Consider the following 25,361-nt stretch of genomic DNA (forward strand, 5'->3'; position numbering starts at 1 on the left):
GCCAAGGAGAACACCTTCATCCACTGAGGTCTGCCCAGACAGCCGCACCGCTGGAGGTGACAGGATTGGTCAAGAAGGGACAGATTATCGTTATGGGGAAGGTGCCGGGGAAGCGGAAGTTTCTCCATGAAGGAATGACACATCAACTGAACAAGTCAAAAGGTCCAGATTGACTATATGAACTTTGCTCACATCACTGGATCACCGGAAGAAAGCCTGAACGCCTCATCCACCTGCTGGACTCATGCTACATACACCTGGTGAGAACAGGTGTTCTGCAGGTGAACACAGCCCTATGGGCTTCTACAGATGCTAACATTGCAAAGACAATTTTTGAGTTTCAAGGATTACAACAAACGTCTTACTATGACCCCTTAAGTGTCTGAATGTGACCCACGGGATCAAGGAGGGAAACTGTAAGACCGAGAAACTGGTTAAAGAGAAATTATCTGACCACTGGTCTCCGAAGACAAAGGACCTTGCTTGCAAATTAACATGTGAACAACTCTCTCTCACACACACACACACACACACACACACACACACACACACACACTGCTTCCCCCCACGCAAATTAACATGTGAACAACTCTTATATACACACACACACACACACACACACAAAGCTTCCCCCCACTCTTGCAGATCACCTGAAACTCATAAGAACATATGTATGGTTTTAATGTGAATGATTATCGTTGAGTATTGTGTTTAGTATCATTTTGAAGGTCTCAGGGTGGCTGGTGCATATGTCTCATTTCCAAATAAGTAAAACAAAGGTAATAAGGTTTTTGAGAGTTTTTAGATAACATACACACAAAGGAGGGTGGATGGGTAAACCCTCCTGCTCTCAGAAGGTGTGAACTCAATGCTAATTTCCACTGTTCTTAGCAGATGGTAAAACTTCCTACCCCCAGTACTGGTGGGGGAATGCAGTAAATTTCCACTAAACTCTAGTTTTACATATGAAATGAGGTCTGGCTATTTAATGGAAGGCAGCAAGGGATCGTGGCTTTTTCTGTATTTCAGATCAGCCCGTGAGGTTTAGCTCATGTAGTTCATGTTGGGTTCGCATCTATTTCTCTAATCCTAAAACATTTGATGATTTGCATTGATTATCTTTCAATTGATTATGGAATTGTTGAAATACATTTACCTGACATAATAAATTGTTATATTTGATTATTCTAACAGACTTTGACTTTATTTTCATTGGAGTTAAAACGAATAGTCAAACATTAACGTATACTTAATGATGCACAGATATCATTAAAACACTTTCATTCTATGGAGTCAGATGAAACGAGTTAATACATTTAAGACAAAATATATTACATTTAATTATAAATCCCTCTGCCATTGGAAGAGACGGAACGCGCATGTGACCTTCACCGCTAATTTGAATGCCGCCCTTGGATCGAATTAGCAGGCCTTACATAGCTAACGTAAATCTTTGTCATTTTAATGCAATTGGCAGATACCATAGCTAGCTTGGTAAATAAAAAGTAAAACATCATCACTTGAATTGAGCTAAGTCGCATATGACCAACAGCTGTTTGTGACCCTCAGACAAAAATAGAAAACGTCTTTCCCAAATCAGATCAGCAAGAAAACAGCTGTATCTTATTAAGATTGTGTGAATGTGGCACACTGTGTCAAATTGGCATTTCCCCTGGCTGGTGCTAACTCAGTCCAGCACTAATAAGGCCAATGAAGTCTGTCATTGTGGTCATTCGCTCTCTGTGGTGAGATAGCCGGTCCAGATGTGCATGAACGGACTGCGGGTAAGCAATAGCTCTCCATGGGCAAACAGGCAGTTTTCTCTACGAAATAGGATTGAGGCTCCCGGTGGAGGATCCTCCAAGCTGCTGCACTTCAAAACAGGATTAAGAGTTCCTGATAATGTGAAGAAATGAGCACATTACTCTACGCCATACCGACCGGCAAGGTATGTGGAATGAGTATAGTTTCTTTTGAGTTTTGAAGTGAGAAGGGCAGCATCACATTAGCAGTTGAACTGGCGGTCAGACACAATCTGTGAGAAACAAGATGGTCAAGTATAAAAATACTCCATTACAAAAGAGCCTAGGAAATCATGCATGCCTCATTAACTGTTCCTCGAGTCTCTTTACAGCTGGTATTAAGATCAGTTTCGGGTGATCGGTTTATAAGTGGACAGCGCAAAAGACTGGTTTAAATGCGGTTTAAAATTACTCACACTTAGGTCAAAGGTAGCTGAGAACAAGTTACCACATTTTATTAGTAGTGTAAGTGCTAACCTGGGTTTTAACTTTTAAAACTGCTTTTTGAAGCATTCACACTTTCACATATTTTCCCCTAGTGCACGATAAAAAAAGGTGAAAGAACCCTATCTACAGCTCAACACGACTGGGACACATGCATTAACCGCTAGGCTACAGCTCATTTGGTATTACTGTGGGATTCTCCAAGTATTTGAACAAAAAAACGAAATAAAACAAAAGGAGAAAAGATTAACAAGACAGACTAACCTTTGGCTCCTTTGGGTTTTGAGACTAAAACGTCTATGTACATGTTCACTGGCACCATTACAATAGTGCTTCATAATTGCCTTTGGTGTGTTTGTTTTCACTACAAGATGAAAGCAGGTGTTCACACAGAAATAAAGGAAGCCTGAGGAGGAAGATGCGTGTATGGGAGTCGATACATTGATGCAACCCGTTGTGGGTGGGAGTAATAACTGTTTGCATACCTGCCATCCTGCCTGTGTCATCTTCAACTAATTAAAAATCAAATTGCCCCAACAATCGGGCAACATTCTGCATTAGCCTGACAATACAGTGGCCAGAGACACTCGAGAGGACTTCAAAGCCCAGCAGGGTGAATGGAGCTTGTGTTTGGTAGGGGGTGCTGGTGGTCCTCAAACCCCCCGCCCATTTTACAGACATCCAGCTATGACCATCATGGTACTCTCGCTGACCCATTGAGGTGAAGGGGGAAGAAATGAGAGAAAAACATGAAAAGAGAACAGATGAGAGAGCACTTGGTAGAGGAAAAGAGTCCAGGTGGTTTTTGGGAGTTAGTTAAATGGACTGAAGCAACATTCACACACTGAAAATTCAGTTCCTGTCTTTCCTGTCAAAGAACATCTCATTTCAACATCATATACTGACGAGAGAGATTCAAATACATGATTGTATGTTCAAACCTAAATCATTAACACGTAAATCAGATAAATGTGCTAAAAAGTTTGCTTTTTTGATAATTTCGTAATTGAACATACTAACTCGGCATCCCTACTGAAAATTGAAACTATAAACAAATTTTTACTGGTTTTCTCTTCATCCTTAAGTTGAAGTCAGACAAATTCATGGTTCAAAAAACCACATTCATCAGATTGTCCAACACATGCCAGTTTCCCTACAGAAGGAATCTCACTCCTAACAGACCATTATATTCTTTAGCACTTCATTCGTTTTACAAGCCATACAGCATTGAAAAGGTCACACTATTTTAAAAAGACCTCATCTGTATTGTTTACAGTGCCAGAGTGACACAGAATACGTCCCTTCTCCTAATTACCGACTCCATAAACCCAGAAGACTCCATACACACACCAGTGTGCCAAACACACTGTGGTACACTTCTCAGCTGGAGTGGGCTTTAGGAAGCAGGGGTCAGTTGACTAACGACAACACCAGACGAAGGAACGAGAGACAGACACACTCACTTTAACTGCCTCAGAATTGAGAGAATGGAGAGAAGTAACAATCCACCATATCGAAAAAGCCGAGGTTCATGTTTCAGAGAAAAGATCTTCAGGTTTCAAGATTCAAATATGGTTTCAAAAACACCATAAATGTATCGTAAAGGTTGTCCACTTGTAATGGATTTTTCAAGTATTCTGAAGAATTTGGAATATAGAGTCAATAATTTAATGGGATAGATCACCCTATAAATTGTGGCATGATTTACTCACCCTTATTGCTCCACACCTATATGACTCTTTCGTTCTGCTTCAGAACACAACAGATAATATCTTGAAGTCAAAAAACTTTGGACCCGATTGACTTTCATTATATGAACGACAACAACAACAAAAGACTTTGGGCTTGGGATTTAAAGACAAGAGGATTAGTAAATGATTTCCCTTTTTTGAGTGAAATTTTCCTTTACTAGTCCAATCTAAACTAATTGCTTTAGCATCAGAGTCAAAAAGGGGTGATTTTATGCCACCGTAAAGCTTTGATGGATGAAGAGGGTTGTAATGACAAACAGAGAGAGCGTTGAGAAGAGGAGAGGGAGGGCAGATGGTGGACGTGGATGTCGACATGCTGTAGCTTCAAAAGAATTCCTCTGAGCTGCCACCTTGCCTCCCCTGTCCCTTCTGCACTAATGTTTTCCACAGTAATCCACTTAAAGCAGGACAAAGAGACGCTCTGAGTGTCTGAATACGAATGTCTTTGCAGTTGTGTAACATCTAGCGGCATGTTTATATGACGGCGTGTCAAGTTAAAACGCGACCCATGCGTTCTGTTCCACTGCTGTCCATAACGCTTGTGTGAACCGCTCCTTAGAAGGATTGTGGTGTAAAAAGATGCGCATATGCAGTTGGAAAGAATTAAAGTCTCTTGCATTGTTTTCCCTCAAGACCACCCTATGTGTCTTCTTGGCGTGAGATACAAATGGAAAACGAAAAGAGTTGACTTTAGACTGTGCCAACATTTGAAAAGTTCATAAATAAAAATATCTATGTAAATCAACAGAACAGACGCCAACAAGCCAATCTTCTCCGTTATGTCTGAACGTCACCTCGAAGTTTGAAAAACACCCATCATATGCATGGGAACAGCTCCAGATTTATAAAACCACATTGTGGCTTCTGCTCAAAAAAAAATGCTTCCTAGTCAAAACCCATTCAATCACAAGCCATGTCAACACAGAGATGTGGAGAACGTTTCCTGAAAGTCAGAAAACAGCACCCACTTTTATTTAAAAATGAGCTTTAGAGCAAACCAGTCAGTTAAAAGGATGCCTCAATAAAATTTTTTTTAAAAAAGAAACTATGTCATCATCTACTTTATATCGGTTTAGACTAATGATGAGAGAGACCGAGATAAACAGAGACAAAAACAGTTGAAACAGTATTAAAATATGTTCCTTTCTGTTCAACAGAAGAAAGAAAGTCATCGGTTTGGAATGACAAGGAGAGTAAATAACGATTTTTAGTTTTTGATGAACTGTGTCTTTAATTTGTGCTGAAGAAAGTAATGTCTAAAATATTTTACAAACCACACAGTTAAGTTTTATTGAAGAAAAGGTCATGTTTGTATTTTCAAATCTTATTCTAAATTCAAATCTTATAAAATGGAGGAACACACACACAAATAAACAACTATTGTTCATTTAAATGAAAACTATAGTACATAAATTCCCTAAAACTGACAAAATTGACATCATCATCAGGGATGTTGGGTAATGCTTCATGTCACCCTTAAATAAGTGAATGAACAAAGGAGATGATGTGCTGCAAACAAAACTTTTCCAGCTGGATGTAAAACAGTGGACAATTCATCAAGCTTAGTGCTCGTATTTATATGCTGGATGAGGTCAGGAAGTCCTGTGTGTATTAATGAGGTACACATGGTGAATTATCTTTTGACACATATGGATATATCTTTTGTTCACTCCATCAACAGAATGTTGCTTTCTGAATATACCCATGTGAACGCTAGTCAGTAAATTCTGATGTTGCTTATGGTTTTAGGATTGTGTCCCTGACACACAGAGAGAAGAGTTATGAATATGTTTGTCTCGCTGTAAATAAAGCCTCAGACAACCTTTTGATTTGTCTTTGAAGGGGAAACGTGATAAAATGCTCGATTTCCAGCCCATTCTCCCCTCCAGGGATCAAGGGATAAATGAAGGAATGTCATGTGTAAGAAAGGAGCTGTTGCAATCCTCATACACATTGAAGATAGATCGGAGACCAAAATAAGTCTTCCAAAACAGGACACAGTCTTACCAATTGGTCCGATTGGTAAAAACTATCCCAAATATTCAATCAAAAGCTCTGTTTACACCTGACAATAATATTTGTCTTGGCTGATCCGATCACAAGTGGTCAGCCCAGACACATTAACATGCTTTGTGCATGTTAACATCAAGTCTCTGGTGTTCAATAGAATAGAACTGAACAATTGAGAACATACGGAGGAATTTGTTTAATCTCCTATGTATGTTCATTTTACAAAAACACAGCTAGAGAATGAGATTGACCAATTAAGAAAACTCACAGCTCGTCACTTGGTAAGTTTTAAAGTTCTAAATCTTTTCAGAGAACACTCCAGTAACTTACGCCTAACTTATGATGTCTGAATCCGAAAGTGGTTGATGCTCACTGAAGCTCCAACCGAACAGGAATCCCTAAGGACTATACTGTCATCAGCTCATTATCACTAGACATACACAGCCATAAAACACTTTCATAATGAGCTAGAGATCCACAGAGTCACGAACACTGTTACTCTCTCTTTTTCTTGTTCACTCATTTGGCGTTTTTCCCCATTCTGTTGCATCACGTTGATCCAGAGAAGCATGACATACAAAAAAATCATTGAGAAGTAGTGAAAATTTAAAATACATTTTGGATATTTAAAACATAAGTAACAAAAATTGTGTTTTATTGTTTGTCCCTTTAAAATAATTCAATGATTCATTTGCATCCCACTCAAAAAGTTCATAGATTTTGCTGGGCTTTTACATTTTACAATTATTCGGTAAAAAATTTTAATAAAATATAGATGTAGGTAAATATTGTTGCATATAAATGGAAATGATTAAATCATTTATCAATGTGTTAATTTTATTTTAGACATAAATATACCCCCCCCCCCCCCCCCCCAACCCCCACCCCAACACACACACAAGCATGAGTCAACACTGTGTGACAGAAACCTGCTGTGATCCAGTATAACTGTGAGTCTACGATCAGAGCTATCAGCTTGCACTGAAACCTGAACATCCACAAGAAAGAAAGTGACTGAGTGTTGGATGGACTGAATCCAAGATGGAAGTAAAAAATCCTCAAATTGAGAGTTTCTTGGTTTAAAACCAGTTCTAGAGATTCAAGACTACTGAAAAAAAAAGAAAAGAAAAAAAAGGTATAAAATCTGTCACTGGGGTTGTATGTACCATTTGAATATGTACCTTTAAGATACTAATATGCACCGTTTAGGGGTAAATAAGGAACAAAGGTGTACCTTTTGAAAGGGTACCACCCCAGTGACAGCTTTTGTACCTTTTTTCTGAGAGTGTAGGAATGTAAGCCGACAAATTCCTCTTAGACAGATGTGTGTATTAGGGTCTGCTGCTGAGTTTAGGGCAGGAGTTGGTGAGAGTGTGTGTGTTTGTCCTGCGTACCTGCACAAAGCTGCACATCACATACTCATCAAACATTGGCAGACTGGGCCTGCTTTCACGGTATATGTGCAGAGTGTATATCGTCATGACGACAGGCTCGGCCTCTGATTCGTCCATCACCAGAATGTTGATTCTGCTGTTGCCCAGGCCAACTGGATAGTTTGCCATTCTGAAAGAAACAGAAGAAAGTTCTGAGGAACTCAGCGTACCCGATCACTTATGCGCACACACACGCACACACACCCTTCACTTTTGGGGTTATTCTTGCTGTGACAGGGGAGGAGGATTACTGTGGATTAAAACTGGGTCCCAGTCAACAGGTGACCCCTCACTCGTGGAAAAATAAGTCTGTGCTTTCACAAAACCTTGAGAAAAGAGACAGCCCAGACTGCTTTCAGACGGATCCATCAACCCTTTGCTTTCTACGAGTAGAACTAATAACCTTACATTTGAGTCTTTCTCCGAAAGGCTTCACTGTAAAAAATTGGAACTTGCAGTTGTTTTATTAAGGATTTATTAATATGTAATCTAACCAATAAAATTACTTTCATTGATATAATCTAATGAAGTCAGGTTGATATATAGTCAACATTTGAAGTGGATCAAAAAAGTTCATCAAAGTTGTCCTAAGACAAGAACGGGTATTGTTCAAAATTCATTACTTTGATGAAAGGTTTTGATCCACTTAAAATGTTGACTACTGTATACACACACACACACACACATATATATATATATATATATATATATATATATATATATATTATTAAAATATACATTATTGAACATTATAAAATGCATTCATATCCATGTTATTTGTTGACTGTTTTATTTATTATTATCATTAAACATGTCTTGATTAAATACCAATTAAAAGCCCAATAGCTTCTTATTATAATCTTGAGTCAGGGTCAGCTTTAAACGTTTTCCCCTCTGTGGGTATTAGAGATTACAGGGTGTAATGGAGTCCAGTAGACAGTAATCAGGGATTTTAAATGTGTGTGTGTGTATGACTCGCCATGCATGGGAAAGCAAATTCAGAAATTAATCTGATAAATCAATCAAACGGTGAAGTGAGTTTGAGCTGACACATAAGAAGCTAGATCTGATTACCAAGAAAAAAGCAGCGACGGCACTAACGTACCGCAGACCCTTTGTTCATTGTTTCCCAGCTCAAGCTGCTGTGTTTTACAACACTGACTGCATGGCTACTCAGTCCACACAGTAAAGTGTCCGTGATTTTATGCACATCAAATTAATCTCTTAAATGTACATTTGAATGCCACAATAATTAATTCTACAATCTGGCCATTGAGTTTGTGGTTATGCCATATGTGTTCGGTCTACCTGGGTCCACGATGTTCGTCCAGGTGAATATGACAGTGTGGGCTGACTGGTTCTGGCCGGATATGAATGGTCATCACATCAAATGGAACCTCGGCTCGATATTCCTTCATCCATGCGTTAAATGTCGGCACCAGGGCCATCGGAGGGTCCGTGTACAACTGCCTCAGGTGGGGATCAACACACCTCCCTTAAAACAGAAGTAAGGCGCATTTAATGGTTTCATACTGATTACCTATAAAAAAATAATTGTCAAAACAATTAATTGGATTGAGTAGTTCAATCAAATGAACTTTTATGAAGTATTTAGCAATTTCTTTTCCACAAAACTAACTCATTTTAACACATTAATTGTTTCTTTTAATTTAGACTGAAACTGGGCTGGGATTTCTATTTCCCAGCATGCTTTGCCATGACACTCGAAAGGGTGAGTAAATGCTAAAATCAAGTGTTATATAATGCTTTTTGTGCAAGATTAATGTTAAATGGGAGATTTAGTAGTGTTTGTTTTGCTATGCTAATTTAGAAGAGTTTCTGTTATGTGTTTTTTTTTTTGGGGGGGGGGGGGGGGGGGGGGTTACCATCATGTTGACGAGTGGAACATGAGCTTAGTTTGAGAACAGAAATATGATAATTGTTCTTTTTTGCTGTACTCTAGCTATTGCTATGCCATGCTAATACTATCAAAGCATTGTGGTACCAATTAGAAAGTTAAAATTTACTGAATAATAGTTAAAAGGTAGCCACATTGCCACTACTAAAAATATTTAAGTTGAGACATGATAATTTTAAGTTAAATCTATGAATTAGCTTACTCAAATATTTCAAGTTAAGACCAAATAAAATGTAAGAGTACAAAATTAAAATCTGCCAGTTCTGCTTACTTAAACTTTGAATTTCTTAACTTAAATTTTTTTTTTTCAGTTTTGCCAACTTCGGCTTTAAGGCCCTTGCACACCGAGTCCGAAATTTTCGTATGCGTTTTTTCGTATTCGTGATTCGGTGGCTCTGAATTGTCAAAACACCAAACAAACACCATTCAAACTGCTTGCTATGGATGCGAAAAACGCAGAAAATCGAACCCGATTCGATTTTTTTTTATAACGGCCGAAAGTTTCCGAGGCAGTGTGCAAGCGTGACCTTTACAGTGTAGTTATTACACTAATAAATGTATTTGTATTAAGTAAAAACAGTAGGTGCTTTATACAAATGTTTATTTGTAATTCTTATAGTCAGGTTAATATGTTACCACATGGTACTTGCCTTTTCTTGACAGTGAATCTGATGCCTCTGGGCTCTTTGGCTCATCCAAGCTGTAGGAATTATAGAAAGTACAGCGATTTTTAATAGAAAACTCAACAAGTGCTCTAAAATGCTTTATTAATGCAGGTGATTGGAAGAATGGAACGTTAGCACATTGTTTTCCTGGAATAGCAAAAGCAAGCATTTTATGACTTTCACCTCCTCATTTTAACATATAAAAACTATCAGTGTTGGCTTGAAAAGGTGTCTTCATTTGTTTGAAGGACTTGACATGATAACGATCCTTGCTGCAATTATTCCTCGAGGTAGTAAGATGTTCAAAGACTGTTATAACTTTGTACAACAGAACTTTTTTTTAACCGTTTTTAAATGAAAGAATATGTGAAATTATGCTATTCTGAAAATGCAAAAGTGTATTTGACAGTATTTTTTTAATTGTAAACCATTTCAAATGTATTATTGCCATTAAGTAATAATAATAATATTATTATATAAAATAGAATAATTCACTCAATAGGGCTTTGGATTTTCTCAAGTTTCTTTACAGTGACAGATGGTGTGTGAGAGTGAGAAAATTAAACGGAGAAAAAAAGAGGAATATAAAAGTAAGACATCAGGAGGTTTGGGAGATATTGTGTGAGAAATACTGTAAAAACAAATGTTTTGACAGGACTGCAGATGACCCAAAGCACCACAGGCTTAAACCAGGACATCACTAAGAATGATTGAGTACAAAACAATTTGTATGAAATGATCTCCGGACCCTTGCAGAATTGTTGCACGCCTGCAGCATAACTCATCTCATCGTTGGAGAAAGAATAAGGCTTGATGATATGACCCGGGGAATCTGCAAATGTCTCATGATGTGCAAGTATGTGTTTGTGTGTGTGTGTAACCTTTCAGTCTGATGTCTTCTCATGTAGTAAAGGCTGAGTTCTTGGAGCAGGGCCATGAGAGCTGGTCTCCATCCACAATCCTGTGCGCTGAGGGACTCTCCCTGGATTAGATCATGGTGGAGATCATCAGGAGGAGGAGATATAGGGTACAGCTGCCAACACACACACACACAGACACAATTTATTTAACAGGCAAAAATGCACAACAGGGACATACAGGTTTATTATGCGATAAGTTTACATGGAAAGATCCTTCAAACATGATGCACGTTTGCATGTCAAATTCAATAAAATGTATGCCTGTTAGTCCATATTAAAAAGCATATATACTATAGCTAATATTAGCATCTTTAAAAGTACAGAAAATGTGTCTTTACCAGCTGGAAGGGTCCTGGTCTTTTGAGGTGCTGATTAAACTGCCGTAGTAAATGCATCTCATCTGGAGGCAGACACAGACCGTTTGGCCCCTCACAGTCACCGTACTGCAGCACGAGTTCAAATAATCAGGCCACAATGATAAAAACTATTGATGTGCATGGGAAAAAAATTACTATTTTACAAAGCAACAAAGAAGACAAGGAAATTGAACCGAATAAATACAAATGGACTGTTTGTAAGGCATGAGAAATGACTTATTTGACATTTTAATTCACTTTTTATTAAATAGGCCTCATTTATAAAACACAAGCAGAAAAAAAAATATTTTGGACTGAATTGAATGCATTGATTATTGCAAGAATGGGTTCATAAAATTGGTTCTACTAGTGTTTCATAAATGTCCTTTTAAATTTACATACGTTTAAAATCACACAAACTCAGTGGCGGTTTTATTTTACATGGACCAAGTTGCCTCATGGGGGCAAATATGTCAAGATCATATGACCGGCCGAATTCAAATTTAATCTTGGTAAAACCTGTTATTGGACACTTTATTTCTTCTCACAGAATAAATGTTCTGAAAACATTTTTTTGCATGTGCCTACATCCACTCCAAAAGGAGTCAGGACACATAAAAAAAGAACTGTTAATTAATTAACTTGCGTTTGAAAACATAAGGACACACGGACGTCCGTTTTACCTTTTGGGTCTCTTCCTGGGTGCTAAGAGGTGAACTGGGCGCACTGTTGCATACTGGGAAAAGCAGTTTCAGCACATCCTCCAGCATATACTCTTTGGCTATCTGTCCGTCAAAGTGAGGGTCCTTCATTCCATCGAAGTGTAGATCAGTCTGAAGCTGAGACAGAAAGAGTGTGTGTTGATGTGCTGCCATCTAGTGGTCATATTGAGAGCTTGCATGGCAGATCATGGCTGGCTGTTCATTCTTACCTTCACCACCACTGGACGAAGAGAAGCGTTATAGTGCAATGAGAAGGTCATTAACTGAAAACACAGCTTACACCTATAAAAATAAAAATAAAAATAAATAAAAAAAACCAACATTTTATACATTGAGCTGATCAACATGTATATTATAAAATTATATATGCAGTACAGCTAAAAGTATTATTAATAAACAAATTATCGAATCAATGGCTTTTAAGTTAAATACAGGACAAATACAGTTTTAGTCATGCATTGAAAAAAAACGTTTATCAGGTTTAATAGTTCGGTAACACTTTACAATAAGGTCAACAGTTTTCGTCCTATTCTTCTGCAATCCAGGTTTGTTTGTGCTGCGCCCTCTACTGTACAGGTGTGAATTTACATTTCCTTCAACCTGAGGCTTTTTATTATTATTTATTATTTTATTAAAAACAAACAAGCCCAGATGAGAAAAAGTAATGCAAAAGTAACACATTACCTTCCATAAAAAAAAACTAGGTAATGCAATTAGTTACTTAATGAATTACTTTACTTCCTCAACACTGATAACAAATATATTGCCCAACGCAAGATACACTTTTTTAAGATTAAAGTATGTGGGCACTTTCAGGGTGATGTGTGTTTATGACCTTGGTGAAGAGCTGCTCTCCTTTGTGGATAATAGGGCAGCTTTCAGGATGTCGCTGATAACATGATTCATGTGATCAATGGCTTGATGAGAGAGCAAAAGACCCAGTCTTTCTCTAAAGAATCCCTGTAACTGAAAGAGAGAGAGAGAGAGGTCTGACACAGTACATAAACCCAAAGATGAAGAGCATCAATAACAGAGAGATCTCATCACTCCATCATTCAGCATCCGTTCAGTCTCTCTAAACAAATTAAGCAGAACACTGCAAGTTCTACACTGTTAAATCAGTATTGATGAACAGGTTTTGTAGTGACATGCATACTGCCACAGCAACTAAGACAAAAACTCTCCCATGTGAAAAACAGACTTTAACTGTCAACAAGTTTTAGTACGAGTTGTCACCACCTAGTGGAGATCGAGTTGTAAAGGATATTTGCAGTACAAATTCATTTTTTCTGGGTGTACCAATTACATAGCTATAAAATAATTAGTTAGAAGTCAGAAACATTTCCTATTCAGCTTGTGTCATTTTTTTATAATTTTGCATAGTGTTTAGCCTATGCAGTTAAAGGGATAGTTCACCCAAAAATGAAAGTTCTGACATAATTTACTCACCCTCAAGTTGTTCCAAAACTATATTCATTTCAAGATCCTGAAGAATGTGGGTAACCAAATATTCTGGTCCCCACTGACTTCCATAGTATAGAAATAAAAATACTATGGAAGTCAATGGGGACCATATTCTTCAAAATATCTTCCTTTATATTCAACAGAAGAAAGAACTTCATGCAGGTTTGAAACAACTTGAGGGTGAGTAAATAATGACAATTTTCATTTTTGGGTGAACCACCCCTTTAAAGGGTTAGTTCACCCAAAAATGAAAATTCTGTCAGTAATTACTCACCCTCATGTTGTTCCAGCCCCGTAAGACCTTCGTTCATCTTCGGAACACGAATTAAGATATTTTTGATGAAATCTGAGAGCTGGATCATTCCTCCATAGGCTTCTTCAGGGATTGAACTTGCCGGCCTCGAAAAGTTATTAAAGACATCGTTAAAATAGTCCGAGTGACTACAGTGGCTCAATCTTAAGTTTATCAAGCGACGAGAACACTTTTTGTGCGAAAAAAAAAAAAAAAAATAACGACTTTATTTCAACTATTCATTTCCTTCTCTGTGGGCCTCGAGTCAGTTCACTAGTGTAATAGCGTAAGCTTCTGTTGTTGTACGTCACACGCATCACGCACATGACCAGCGTCGGCCAATAGTGAGCCTACGTGTGACATAGCTCTACGGAATCACACTACGTTAACTGACTAGAGGCCCAAAGAGAAGGAAATGAATAGTTGAAATAAAGTCGTTATTTTTTTTTTTTTTTTGCGCACAAAAAGTATTCTCGTCCCTTGATAAACTTAAGATTGAGCCACTGTAGTCACTTGGACTATTTTAACGATATCTTTAATAACTTTTCGAGGCCGGCAAGTTCAATCCCTGAAGAAGCCTATGGACTCAGATTTCATCAAAAATATCTTAATTCATGTTCCGAAGATGAACGAAGGTCTTACGGGGTTGGAACAACATGAGGGTGAGTAAATACTGACAGAATTTTCATTTTTGGGTGAACTAACCCTTTAATATTAAGTTGAATAAATCCCAGTGTTTTCAAGAACATCTTTGTGAACAGTAAAAATATGAAATGTGTATTTGGCATGCTAACTTTAAATTGTGAGTGATCTGTACACAGTATCTATCATCACATGGGAGAAACCATTCCACTGTACACGGCAGTACAAGAGAAAGAGGAGGTTGATGAACCCAGCTGAAGAGTAATGACAGAGCAGTGCAGTTAGAGGGCAGTAGAAGAACAATTGTTTATGCTTGTGAAATAACATTAGACCACACAAAACGTGTACGAAACCATCTTAATTAGAAGCTACCATAGACACAACTCTAACCCTAACATTATTTAATGAAGATGACACTAAGGGGAAATTTTGTCACAAGGACACATTGTTGCACACAAATGGTCAGTTTTGCATGAGATTCTGATCTATATCACACGGTACACACACACACACACAGGACCAGAGGGGAACGAGCAGACCTTTATGAAGGCTTTATAGTGATCTGCTTGTTTGTCAGGACTCTTTTATCAACCATTGAAACTCAGTAAACATGATCTGTCTCATATTAGATCTCAATGTGCCCTCCAGCTGTTTACAAGACTCTGACTGAAGCCTCTTCAGTAATCTGGCATTACACACACACACACACACACACACGAGATAAGTGTTTCACAGCTGCATGGAGGCCTAATAAACATCACATGGGGAATAAATGCTTAGCCAAGCCTTCATCATCAGTAAACTGCAGCACAGGGATACAAACTGCAATATTAAGACTAGAGTAATCTCATCTGATCTGATTTAACAATATAAATCAAAATAGCCAAAAGGCACCTAATAAAGATTTCTAAGCTCATTTGAGTATTGACATGCAGATATTGTTTTATTAAAACTGTAATTGTTTTACAGCTTTCTCACTCTAAGGAAAATGTTTCCTTACCTCAATAGCATAACTAGTTTTATCCAGGTGGGTTTTGACCAAGGCTGTGCGGTGGACGAAAGCGGTCAGCGGTGTTGCAGAGGTAACCAGGACGTATACACTTACAGTAGCATTCAGGCCCTGATTGTCTGAGCGTGTGATTGACTGCCTCCTGTAGGATACAATCACAACAACTCTGAAGAAAAACATTTTTGGTTGGCCATTTCCCTCAGATGTGGCATGACTTACTGTTGATCTTCAGCAGTGTTTGGGGTTCCCTCTTGTGGAGATGTGGAAAAAGCACAGGCTGAAGGGTGTATGGGTAATGTCACTCCTGAGAAAAGAAAAACAGAAGGCAGGAGGAGGATAGAGTCAGGCACATTGATTTCCTCTGTGAGGAAGACACATAGCACATGCATCGACATGAAGGCCAAAACTACTTCAATTCTTTCCACAAAGACCTCCAGACATCTGTCTAGAGATCCCACGATAGCGAATCGTTGAGTCTCACCACGTTTCTCACATGCAGGTTTTGCTTCTGTGATAAATAAACTGAAGCTCTGCTCTATAACAGAGTGAGCTGCCTGTCTTACTGCTAACCGTCAACACAATGCAGCCTCATAACCTCATAAGTGATTGATTTTGGACGCACTACATAGGCAGAAAGTGCTAAACAATGATGAAGCGCACTAGAGACTTTAATCTCAGATTATTTAAGAATTTGACATTAGCATGATGCTAAGCTAACAGCAAGCTAGTCATTCAATTGCACTGCACACAAATATTAGGCAAAAAAATTCATTTTTAAAAAGTTAAAAGTAATTAACGTTTTCCTCACTTCATCTGCCATGTTAGAATGATTTTTAATGTCAAAATGCATTCCTTTCTCCATGAAAAGGTGTGTGGATTTTGGTTAAAACAAGGTAGGTTTCTTATGCTCACCAAGGCTGAATTTATTCTAAATACAGTAAAAACAGTAATACTGTGAATATTACAATTTAAAATAACTGAATAACTCAAGAAATCATTCCAATATGCTGATTCAATGCTCAAAAAACATTTATTTTTCTTATTATTATCAATGTTAAACACAGTTGTGCTGCTTAATATTTTTGTGGAAACCATGATACATTTGTTTTCATGATTCTTTGATGAATAAAAAGTTCAGCATTTATCTGAAAGATGTTGTTGGTAACAGTGCAAAAGACTATGATAAATGTAATACATCCTTGCTGAATTTGAACGGTATGTTTTGCAATATGGACACATTCTCAATGGAAACATTGTTAACAAAGAGACTACATGTCGTCATTCACTTCTGAAACTGCCAGAAGTTGCATTTTAGAGTGACATGTGCCAGACGTGACACGATAAAACAACTAGCGATAAAAGCTTCCTCTTCAAAGCAGCCACATTCGCAACAAGTGATGAGTCTCAGTTCATTTTGTCTCTTCAGTTCGTATTTCTGTGGTGGTGCACACAGATCACGGTCCTGTGAGGCCACATAGGATCATTTGATTGCAATTATAACTAACTTATTCAAATACCAATAGAAGTCAAAGTGTGTGCAGTGTGCAAATGTGTGTTTATAGGCTTCATATCAACACATGCACAGCTCAGCATTTCTGAGTGAGAGAGTGATCTGGCACTGCTGTGCGAATGTAAATTCCTTCACTGATTCCACTCCAGTCCTCGTGTCACCATATAATCAGAAACACACACGTGAGAAAGGATGCCGCCACACCACACAACTGAAGCAATGCTTAAGACCCTCAAACATCTCTACATTACACATCTCCAAACCTTGTTCAGTTAACACACACCACACCAGCCTTGGGCCCCGTTTCAAACCCCAAACCCTAATGAAACACTTGGAAAAACATCAGGATCTCTGTAACTCGGGCTTTTGCCAAAGTCCAGGTCACTCCCAACACAAGTGTGTGAGCTATGCTGAGTTTACATTCAACTTGGTGACTGACCCGTCCATGTCATGTGTATATTTGTGCACCCTACTGTACGCCTGCCTTCAGATATGATTATGAAGAGGACACAACCTTGCCTAGCCAAACCCCAAACACCAGGACTCAATCGTTCTTGTTTCTGTGGGCGACGGGCCAACAGGAAGGACAATATTGTTTCAGAGCTGGAGACAAAGCCTCCTTTTCTGAAGCTGGGCGGTCTTGATGCCACAGGGGCAGCGGGTGAAAAATCGGTCATTATTGTCACAAAACATAGGCACTGTTATCCTCCTTCTTTGAGGTCTTTCAGTGGTGATGCCCATAATTGGTTTAAAGTAGTTAAATTAAGCATGATCAAGTTCAAAGAGCTTTGTAAATACGGCATTCCTCTGACATTTAAGAAAACTCACTATTGCTGAAATTAAATGGCATTTATTATTTGCACTTAACTTTTAATATCCATTCATATCACCCTTGACACTGACTTTTATAAGCAATTACAGAGAAAACCTTAAAGCACTCCAACACACTGCTGACAGAAGTGCCTCTCACACACACACAACACTGTCAAAGACGTCAGTTAAATTGAGAATGGGCTTTGTTTTTCCATCCAATTTAAATGATGAAGCTTTATCATCAAGGAATTTGAAATCCTAATGAAAGCCAAAGGGGTTGTTTTTGACCCAGTGTTGTTTTGTTAACTTTGGCAATTTAAATAAAGCTGAAATAAAATAAAATATAATATGACATAATATAACATTTTTTTTTTTTTGAAAAATAAACAAACAAAAATTAGAAATGTTGCCTTGGTAACTAACTGATAAGTTTAAGATGAAGTACTAAATTAAATGTAAAAATAAATATTACAAAAACTTACAAAAATAACAAAAGCACATACAATTACTAAAACTTAAATTCAAATTAAAATGAAACCTGAAAAGATGAAAAATATATCATTCAAAATATAAATAAATTCAATAATGGGATATAATTAATACTGACTTTCATTAGATGGAAAAAAAATGGTTCAAACTCTATAAAATATATATATTTTTTGTGTTCCACAGATGAAAAAGTCATACAGGTTTGGAACAAAATGAAGTTGAGTAAATGATGACAGAAATGTCATTTTTATGAGAATATATCCCTTTAGGTTTGCAAAAATATGTCATATTGTTTTAGAAGACTTAGAATATAGCGCACGTCACTGCTTTTATGGTGATTTTAGTTATTTTTTTAAAACCCAGATCACTGGACTGCTTTTGTCATACAGAAAAGAGAAACATGAACATTCTGCAAAACGTCTCCTTTTGTGTTCCACAGAACAAACTCATTCAACACTTTAAAAACTACTCATATCATGTTGTGGCTGCAAATATTAATGTCTCAGTATCAGTGTTAAAAACAAAATGCCTGGAATATTCCAGCTCACCTGACAACTGGCTGTCCGTCAAAAACCGGCAGACTCCGCCCATGTCCAGAAACGCTCCAGCAAAGGCTGGTATTATGTTAACCTGTGTGAAGAGGTCAGAGTTTAACCAAGACCACCCTGGTGGAAAGTTTAAAAACATTTAAAACAGTCTTTCGGTAATGCCTTAAGATCCTGTGAGATGACTAACGGCCTACAACCAAGAGATATTTAATAACTGACAGTAAGTAGCAGTTGTTCTTGGATCAATTCCATGCAGAACTATAACTGACCCAAGAAACTCGCAACAGCTGGGATATTTAAGCAAATCTGATCAGTATATTAGCATTACTAAATACAGGTTTAAAATGAATTGTAAGTAAAATACAAGAATGGCTCAAGCTCTTATATATTTTCTGCATTTAGAGAGTGTTTTACTGCATCCTGGTTTCTATATAAACATTCCCTTTGAACCTCTGGACCGGATCTTATTTCACATGCATTTCAAACAAAAAGCATTTGGCATAAGCACTTGGCTTTTGTGTTTGATTTTCCTTCTCAGTTTCGGATCTATAACAGGCCATATTTTTTAAATGATTGTGCATTACATTTGATCATAAACAGGAATCTCTTCAAGAGCGCTGGATGTGGTTTGGGTCAGCTAGGGAGTGGGTGGTCTTACCCTCTGGTGGTGCTGCGGATGGGCAAAGTTGATTTTTCGCAGGCAACTTTTTTCAGAGCCCTTTAGGCAAATCAAGACAGACCAGTCTCTTCCATCTGTGTTCAAGAGAGAGTATATTTAGCATTCAGATGAAGAAATAAAGTAAGAAAAAAAGATGGTAAGATCAGCACTGACTTTATGCTGATGACAGTTTGCCAAAAAGAGATGATTAAGGCAGTTCAGCAGCACACACTTTTTTTGGCTAAATCTAAATAAGGACGTACATTTCTATTGTTTTTTAAAATAAAGTTCAATATTATTATTTATTACTACTGTAGATGAACCCAAACCCTATTCATAAACAACTCTATTATAATTTAAAGGCCCCATGAATTCAAAATTGTGTGGCCCAATATATACATTTCTGTTTCACCAGTAAATGTTGAAATACCATAATTTTATTGAGGAAGAAGAACATCCCTGAATGTCCCTAAAGGGAGGTTTTTGTCATATTTAGCTCACTTGTATAGGGACAATAGTCCCCAAAGTATAGCTGAGTAAACACTGAAAAAGAACACAAAAACTTAAGTGAAGCGGTCTCTATTTTCATAATATGAAGATAAGGAAGAAAGCTTAAGGCTTGGAAAAATCTTCGTTCTAATAATAAAGACGGCCAATAGTTGTGAAGTCCTTTTGCAGTCCTAAAAATGAGGACAAAAGTGGATTACATAATGCTGTGGCAACACTAAGCGCAGTCAGGAAGAAAATGAGCCAATTTTCCATTTGGAATAAGATTGCCTTCATGTATACTTGACATTCTTTTAACTTTTTTTTTTTTTTTTTTTTTACTGCTTTGAATTAAAAGAGGGACGGTCATGGTTTCGATCAAGGCATCAAAGACGTGTAGCCCCCTATACGGCGTACGCAATCTCTCTGCATGCAAACATATATGATTTATGAGTGGCGTTTTTAATTCACCAAATGCTAGACCAGAGGTTCAATGTCCCATTAGCCATCTAGCAAGCACAAGGTCGGTCCACTTGAAACAGGATATATTAAGGCACATAATGGGTCATATCCTGAGCTTCATTACATTACAGCTTAATTAACCAACCAAAAATAAATCAATAAAATAAATATATCCAATTATTATTGTTGTTGTTAATAATAATAATACGGGTTAATGTTAGGATTACGAACAATTATAGGGATAGGACTGATTCATAGGAATGTTGTTCCAAGTCTAAAAGAATGTTGATCCAGGAACGTTCAACTTGGTTAAATCAAGTCGTTTGTGCATTTGTAATGTTTATTAATGCTTTAGAAATGTGAACCATTGTTTATTGAGCTAATAAAACTTCTTTAAATTCTTTGAGAGAGAGTGAGAGAGAGACTGGAAAAAGCACATCTGGTAGTTATTGTGGTAGTCAGCAGTGCTCCAGGAAATGGGCTGGTGTGTATTTGGCATAAAGTCCAAACATTTGTGCCTGAGTGCCGTCCCAGCCCAAACAACAGGAAGTACTGTTTATAGCCAAAGGGAATCATGGGAAATCAGCTCTCATGTCCCTCCTGATATGATCATGATAATTTCAGCTCATTCTATATAAATAATGCTGTTAACAGCACATTATTTCGAATCAATTCCATGCTTAACTTAATTCTTCTGCTTAACGATTTTCCCATGGTTTCAAGTGGAGTTCCAGGCCAAAGCCTAGACAACAGCCTGTGGCTGCTGCATACTAAACAGCCTTTAGTTAAATAAGCATCTCCGTTAGTCTGTACTGACTATATAACTGTACTGACTAACTGTCACCACATGTGAATCTACGATCAAACACATTACACACATACACTATATTAGATGTTTAATGTGCCAGTAATGGAATAGGACTGGAAAGCACACTGATGCCTCCAGCGTTCTTGGCATTAAGATGAGTGTATGTTTTATCAGTAAGAAAGGGCTCGAAATCACATTGAACTACCTCAATTTGTGGTAATAAAGTTGCATAATACTAGTTTATGCATCAATATAAATATCAGAATGAATTATGACATAACCAAGTATCAATGGTCGACGCTATGTACGTGAAAGACATTTACAGAAACGAAACGGCACAGTTCGCCAGAGAGGCCTCCATCTCAATCACCTCTCTGTGTGCAGCCATGACCTGGAGGAGATGGGGAGGAGGGTTTTAGGACCCCAGCTGGGAACGTAGAGACCAAATTAACCCCTGAAACACCTGATGGTGGACGGGAACAACAAACCTCTGAGATCATGAGCTAGCAGCACACACCAGTGCAGTTTATTATATGACTCTCTGGAATACTTGATTCTGATTGGTCAATCACAGCATTCTGCAGGGAAATATTTTTGTGTAATGACCACTTAACTATATTTGACTGTGTCCCTGGATACCAATCAATGATACCTCAACACAAACACACATCATGAAGACACACTCACAGCAGTCAAGTGACGGTTGGCTAGGTTGGAATACTCGCATACTACGAACTATACAGTATGTGATGTGTACTGCGTACTAAAAAAAAGTGAAACACTATGCAGTATTCAAAAATAAACCGTAGCATGCTACATTGTTGTCACATGACAAGTGTCAATCTTGAAAATGTACAATTACTTTTCATTTCTTTTTGCGTAAAACAAATATTCAGTTCAATCAAAGAAAGGAAAGACAACAACAACAATTGATTATATTAAAAACAAAAACAAATAAAAAACAGTAAAATTGCAATTGACATTAATTCCAGTTCATTCTTCACATTAGAAATGGAAAAAGTCAAGTGCATTGCATTTGCACCGCGCTTTGGTTGTATACGACACATATTTGTGAATGAAGTAGTTCCATGCATCCAGAAAATTTGCATACTGTGACACGAGGTTCAAAAATAGAAGTTGGTAGCATGCCAGTCCAAACATACCCAATCTGTCCTGAGCCCATACAGTTTATGCATGCATATCTCACGAAAGTGAGTACACCCCTCACAATCCAACAAACATTTTAGTATATCTTCTCAAGGGACAATACTGTAGAAATGAAACTTGGAAATATTTTAGAGTAGTCAATGTGCTGCTTGTATAGAAATATATATTTGCTGTCCTCTGAAAATAACTCAACATACAGCCATTATTGTCAAAATACCTGGCAACAAAAGTGAGTACACCCTAAGTGATAATAGCTGTACGTCGTTTAACCATGCAAAGCCACGTCCTATTCATCATTTTCATGTTTTTGTCTGCTTGACAGGACCATACAAATTTGTGTATCTTGTATTAGAGCAGTTAAAATTTGTGCTTTGAGTAAAATTCTATCATACTGACCACTGGATGTTCAACATTTGAGAATTAGAATTGTTGCTCTCCACAAAGTTGACCTAGGCTATAAGAAGATTGGTAACACCCTGAATCTGAGTTACAGTACAGGCTAGGGTCATACAGAGGTTTTCCAAGACGGGTTCCACTTGGAACAGGCCTTGCAACAGTCAATCAAGTTGAGTCCTCGTGCTGTGCGTCAGGTGCAGAAGCTGGCTTCAAAAAACAGACGCATGAGTGCTGCCAGCATTGCTTTAGAGGTTGCAGAAGAGGAAGGAAGGTCAGCTTGTCAGTGCTCAGACCATACGACATACCCTGCAACAAGTCGGTTTGCATGGCAGTCGTCCCAGAAGGAAGTTCTGGGACGACTACAGTTTTCTGACGACTACAGAAAACACAGTTTTGACATGTTCACTTAGGGTGTACTCACTTTTGTTGCCAGCTACTTTGACAATAATGGCTGTATGTTGAGTTATTTTCAGAGGACATTAAATATATATTTCTATACAAGCAACACATTGACTACTCTAAAATATATCCAAGTTTCATTTCTATAGCATTGTCCCTTGAGAAGATATACTAAAATGTTTGCTGAAATGTGAGGTGTGTACTCACTTTTGTGAGATACTGTATGTGTGCTATGTTCTGAACAGCATATTAACAATTACTCTAACAATTTTAAGTATGCATTATGTATACTGTGCATAATATGCACAAAAAGTTCAGTATAAATAATTAAACATAGATATCCTATTACATATATGTGCAGTGACAATACACTCAATAGAATACTATATCCCATAATGCAATGCACTTTCTTGAGTTTACATTTTCAGGTCGGCAAAAAAAAAAAAAAAGTACTTGCAGCCATGATTTAACACACAATTGAATTAAATATGCTACATTTACATATTTACAGAACAGCATATTAAAGATGACAAATAGATGTTACTAGCTAAATGAGGTCATGTGACAACCATGTATATTACTATAGTTTGAGGTGTTCACTGTTGCACTAGAAGGCAAAACAAGGCAGCATTCAGAGTACTGTTATAGGTAATATAACCTGGATTTACACACAAAAGGGCAGGATGTCTCTCTCTCACCTCTTCTGTCCTGTCTGAGAGAGGCGCTGGTCTCTGCATAACGGGCCTGATCCACTCGATAACCCTGCTGCTGTAGGACTCTCTGGTACAACTGGACCTCAGTGTCCGTCGGAACATGTCGGCCTGTCAGAATAATGGCTTTTCCCACACAGCTGTGTTTAGAATGATGCACCTGGGAGAGAAAGAAAAGAGGAACCGATTAGCAACTACACTTTTATATTTGAATATATAAGGTTACTTCCTTTACAACTTTAAAAATGTACAATAAACTTGATTTGTAAGTTACAAATTTTCCATGAAGTTCATAACAATATGGAGTCAAATCCATGCCACATATATTTGCGAAACACTAAAGTATTGCAAAGTATGGTGGCATGATCTGTTGGGATCTGCATCTGGATCTGAAGACATAACCTCGAGGGAGGTGTGGAAAGGAAATTTTCTTAGGTGGTGTGGTAAGGAAATTTTCTTAAGCTTCTTTTATAGCTGTCATTGATTTTTGCAATTAATTATTTCTTTAATTTTGCTCTATTTTCTTTTTCTTTTGCAGAACTTTATTGTTTCGCAAATCTTTATGACACAAATTTGACTCCATATAACAGGTCTCAAACAATCCTCTGGATTTGTCACATGTGAGGATCACAACACCAGGGGCTAATCAGAAAGGCAGCCGAGCATTTCAAAAGTACCCATAATGCAGTGTAGCGTGGTAATGACCTCTGTGGGCCGTCAGGTAGGGAGGAGGGCTGAACCCTGTTTTCTATGAGAGCAGGATTAGATAAGAGTAGACTTTAGATGCCTGGACATGTGAAGGACAGATTTCAGGTTTCAGGCAACTGCACAGGAGAACTGTGGCATACGGTTTAGTTTAGCATCAGAGGAAAAGTTTGACAGCATGAGTCTTATTAAATGTCATTAAACATAGCACACGATCATCCAGTTCCATGTTGCGTAACCGATTGAGAGGAACACAGCGTTATTTGGGCAGAGCGTGTGACTGAGGAAGGGAGGGGAGCGTTTCCTCTCCTTCAGCATGGATGATACCGATTCCTTTTCTTTGCTCGCTGTATGTGTTCATCTTTTTCTGCAGTCGTGCTGTGCTGATCTTTCTCGCTCTCTCTCAGTGGTCCACTCCTCCTCTGCTTGTAACTGTTTCCATCTGGGAGCTCAGCCACATTAATGAAAGGGTCCTAAATGGCCAAGTCAACCCCTGCACCCCATTATTTGCTCATTTAGTTCTCAAAAGAGACTCTTTACTATTGCTCATACACGTTAAGAATTAAATAAAAAAAACCTAAACAACTTTGACAAATCATTATAAGAGAATATTGTGTATAATAATAATAATAATATAATAAAAGAGTTATGCATTAAGTAATATTTAATATTTAAATATTTTCTAATTACATTTAGGACTTATATTGACATATAATCATAATAACAATAATAACAACAACATTATTATTTTACTATTATTATTATTTGTAAAAATAATGCTT

The 25,361-nt window shown here is 37.7% G+C and overlaps 1 protein-coding gene across 2 annotated transcripts in view; it reads right to left on the reverse strand.

Annotated features, from left to right (window-relative positions):
- Positions 1-25,361, reverse strand: part of cped1 (cadherin-like and PC-esterase domain containing 1) — a 54,251-nt gene that overhangs the window by 23,178 nt on the left and 5,712 nt on the right. Inside the window, exons 2-14 of one of the 2 annotated variants that reach the window (XM_056257573.1) lie at positions 23,863-24,034; positions 19,447-19,541; positions 18,789-18,870; positions 15,648-15,732; positions 15,420-15,570; positions 12,857-12,987; positions 12,231-12,303; positions 11,983-12,138; positions 11,282-11,386; positions 10,905-11,056; positions 10,005-10,058; positions 8,749-8,931; positions 7,402-7,570 (exon numbers count right to left, since the gene is read on the reverse strand). In XM_056257573.1, coding sequence (XP_056113548.1) covers positions 7,402-7,570; positions 8,749-8,931; positions 10,005-10,058; positions 10,905-11,056; positions 11,282-11,386; positions 11,983-12,138; positions 12,231-12,303; positions 12,857-12,987; positions 15,420-15,570; positions 15,648-15,732; positions 18,789-18,870; positions 19,447-19,541; positions 23,863-24,034 — 1,608 coding nt within the window. Of the gene's footprint in view, positions 1-7,401; positions 7,571-8,748; positions 8,936-10,004; positions 10,059-10,904; positions 11,057-11,281; positions 11,387-11,982; positions 12,139-12,230; positions 12,304-12,856; positions 12,988-15,419; positions 15,571-15,647; positions 15,733-18,788; positions 18,871-19,446; positions 19,542-23,862; positions 24,035-25,361 lie in introns of both variants that reach the window. The other variant, XM_056257574.1, reaches the window with a different exon arrangement.

The sequence above is a fragment of the Rhinichthys klamathensis genome, unplaced genomic scaffold (assembly GCF_029890125.1).
Source record: "Rhinichthys klamathensis goyatoka isolate OS25496 unplaced genomic scaffold, OSU_Roscu_1.1 h1tg000139l_1, whole genome shotgun sequence".
NCBI classification, from domain to species: domain Eukaryota; kingdom Metazoa; phylum Chordata; class Actinopteri; order Cypriniformes; family Leuciscidae; genus Rhinichthys; species Rhinichthys klamathensis.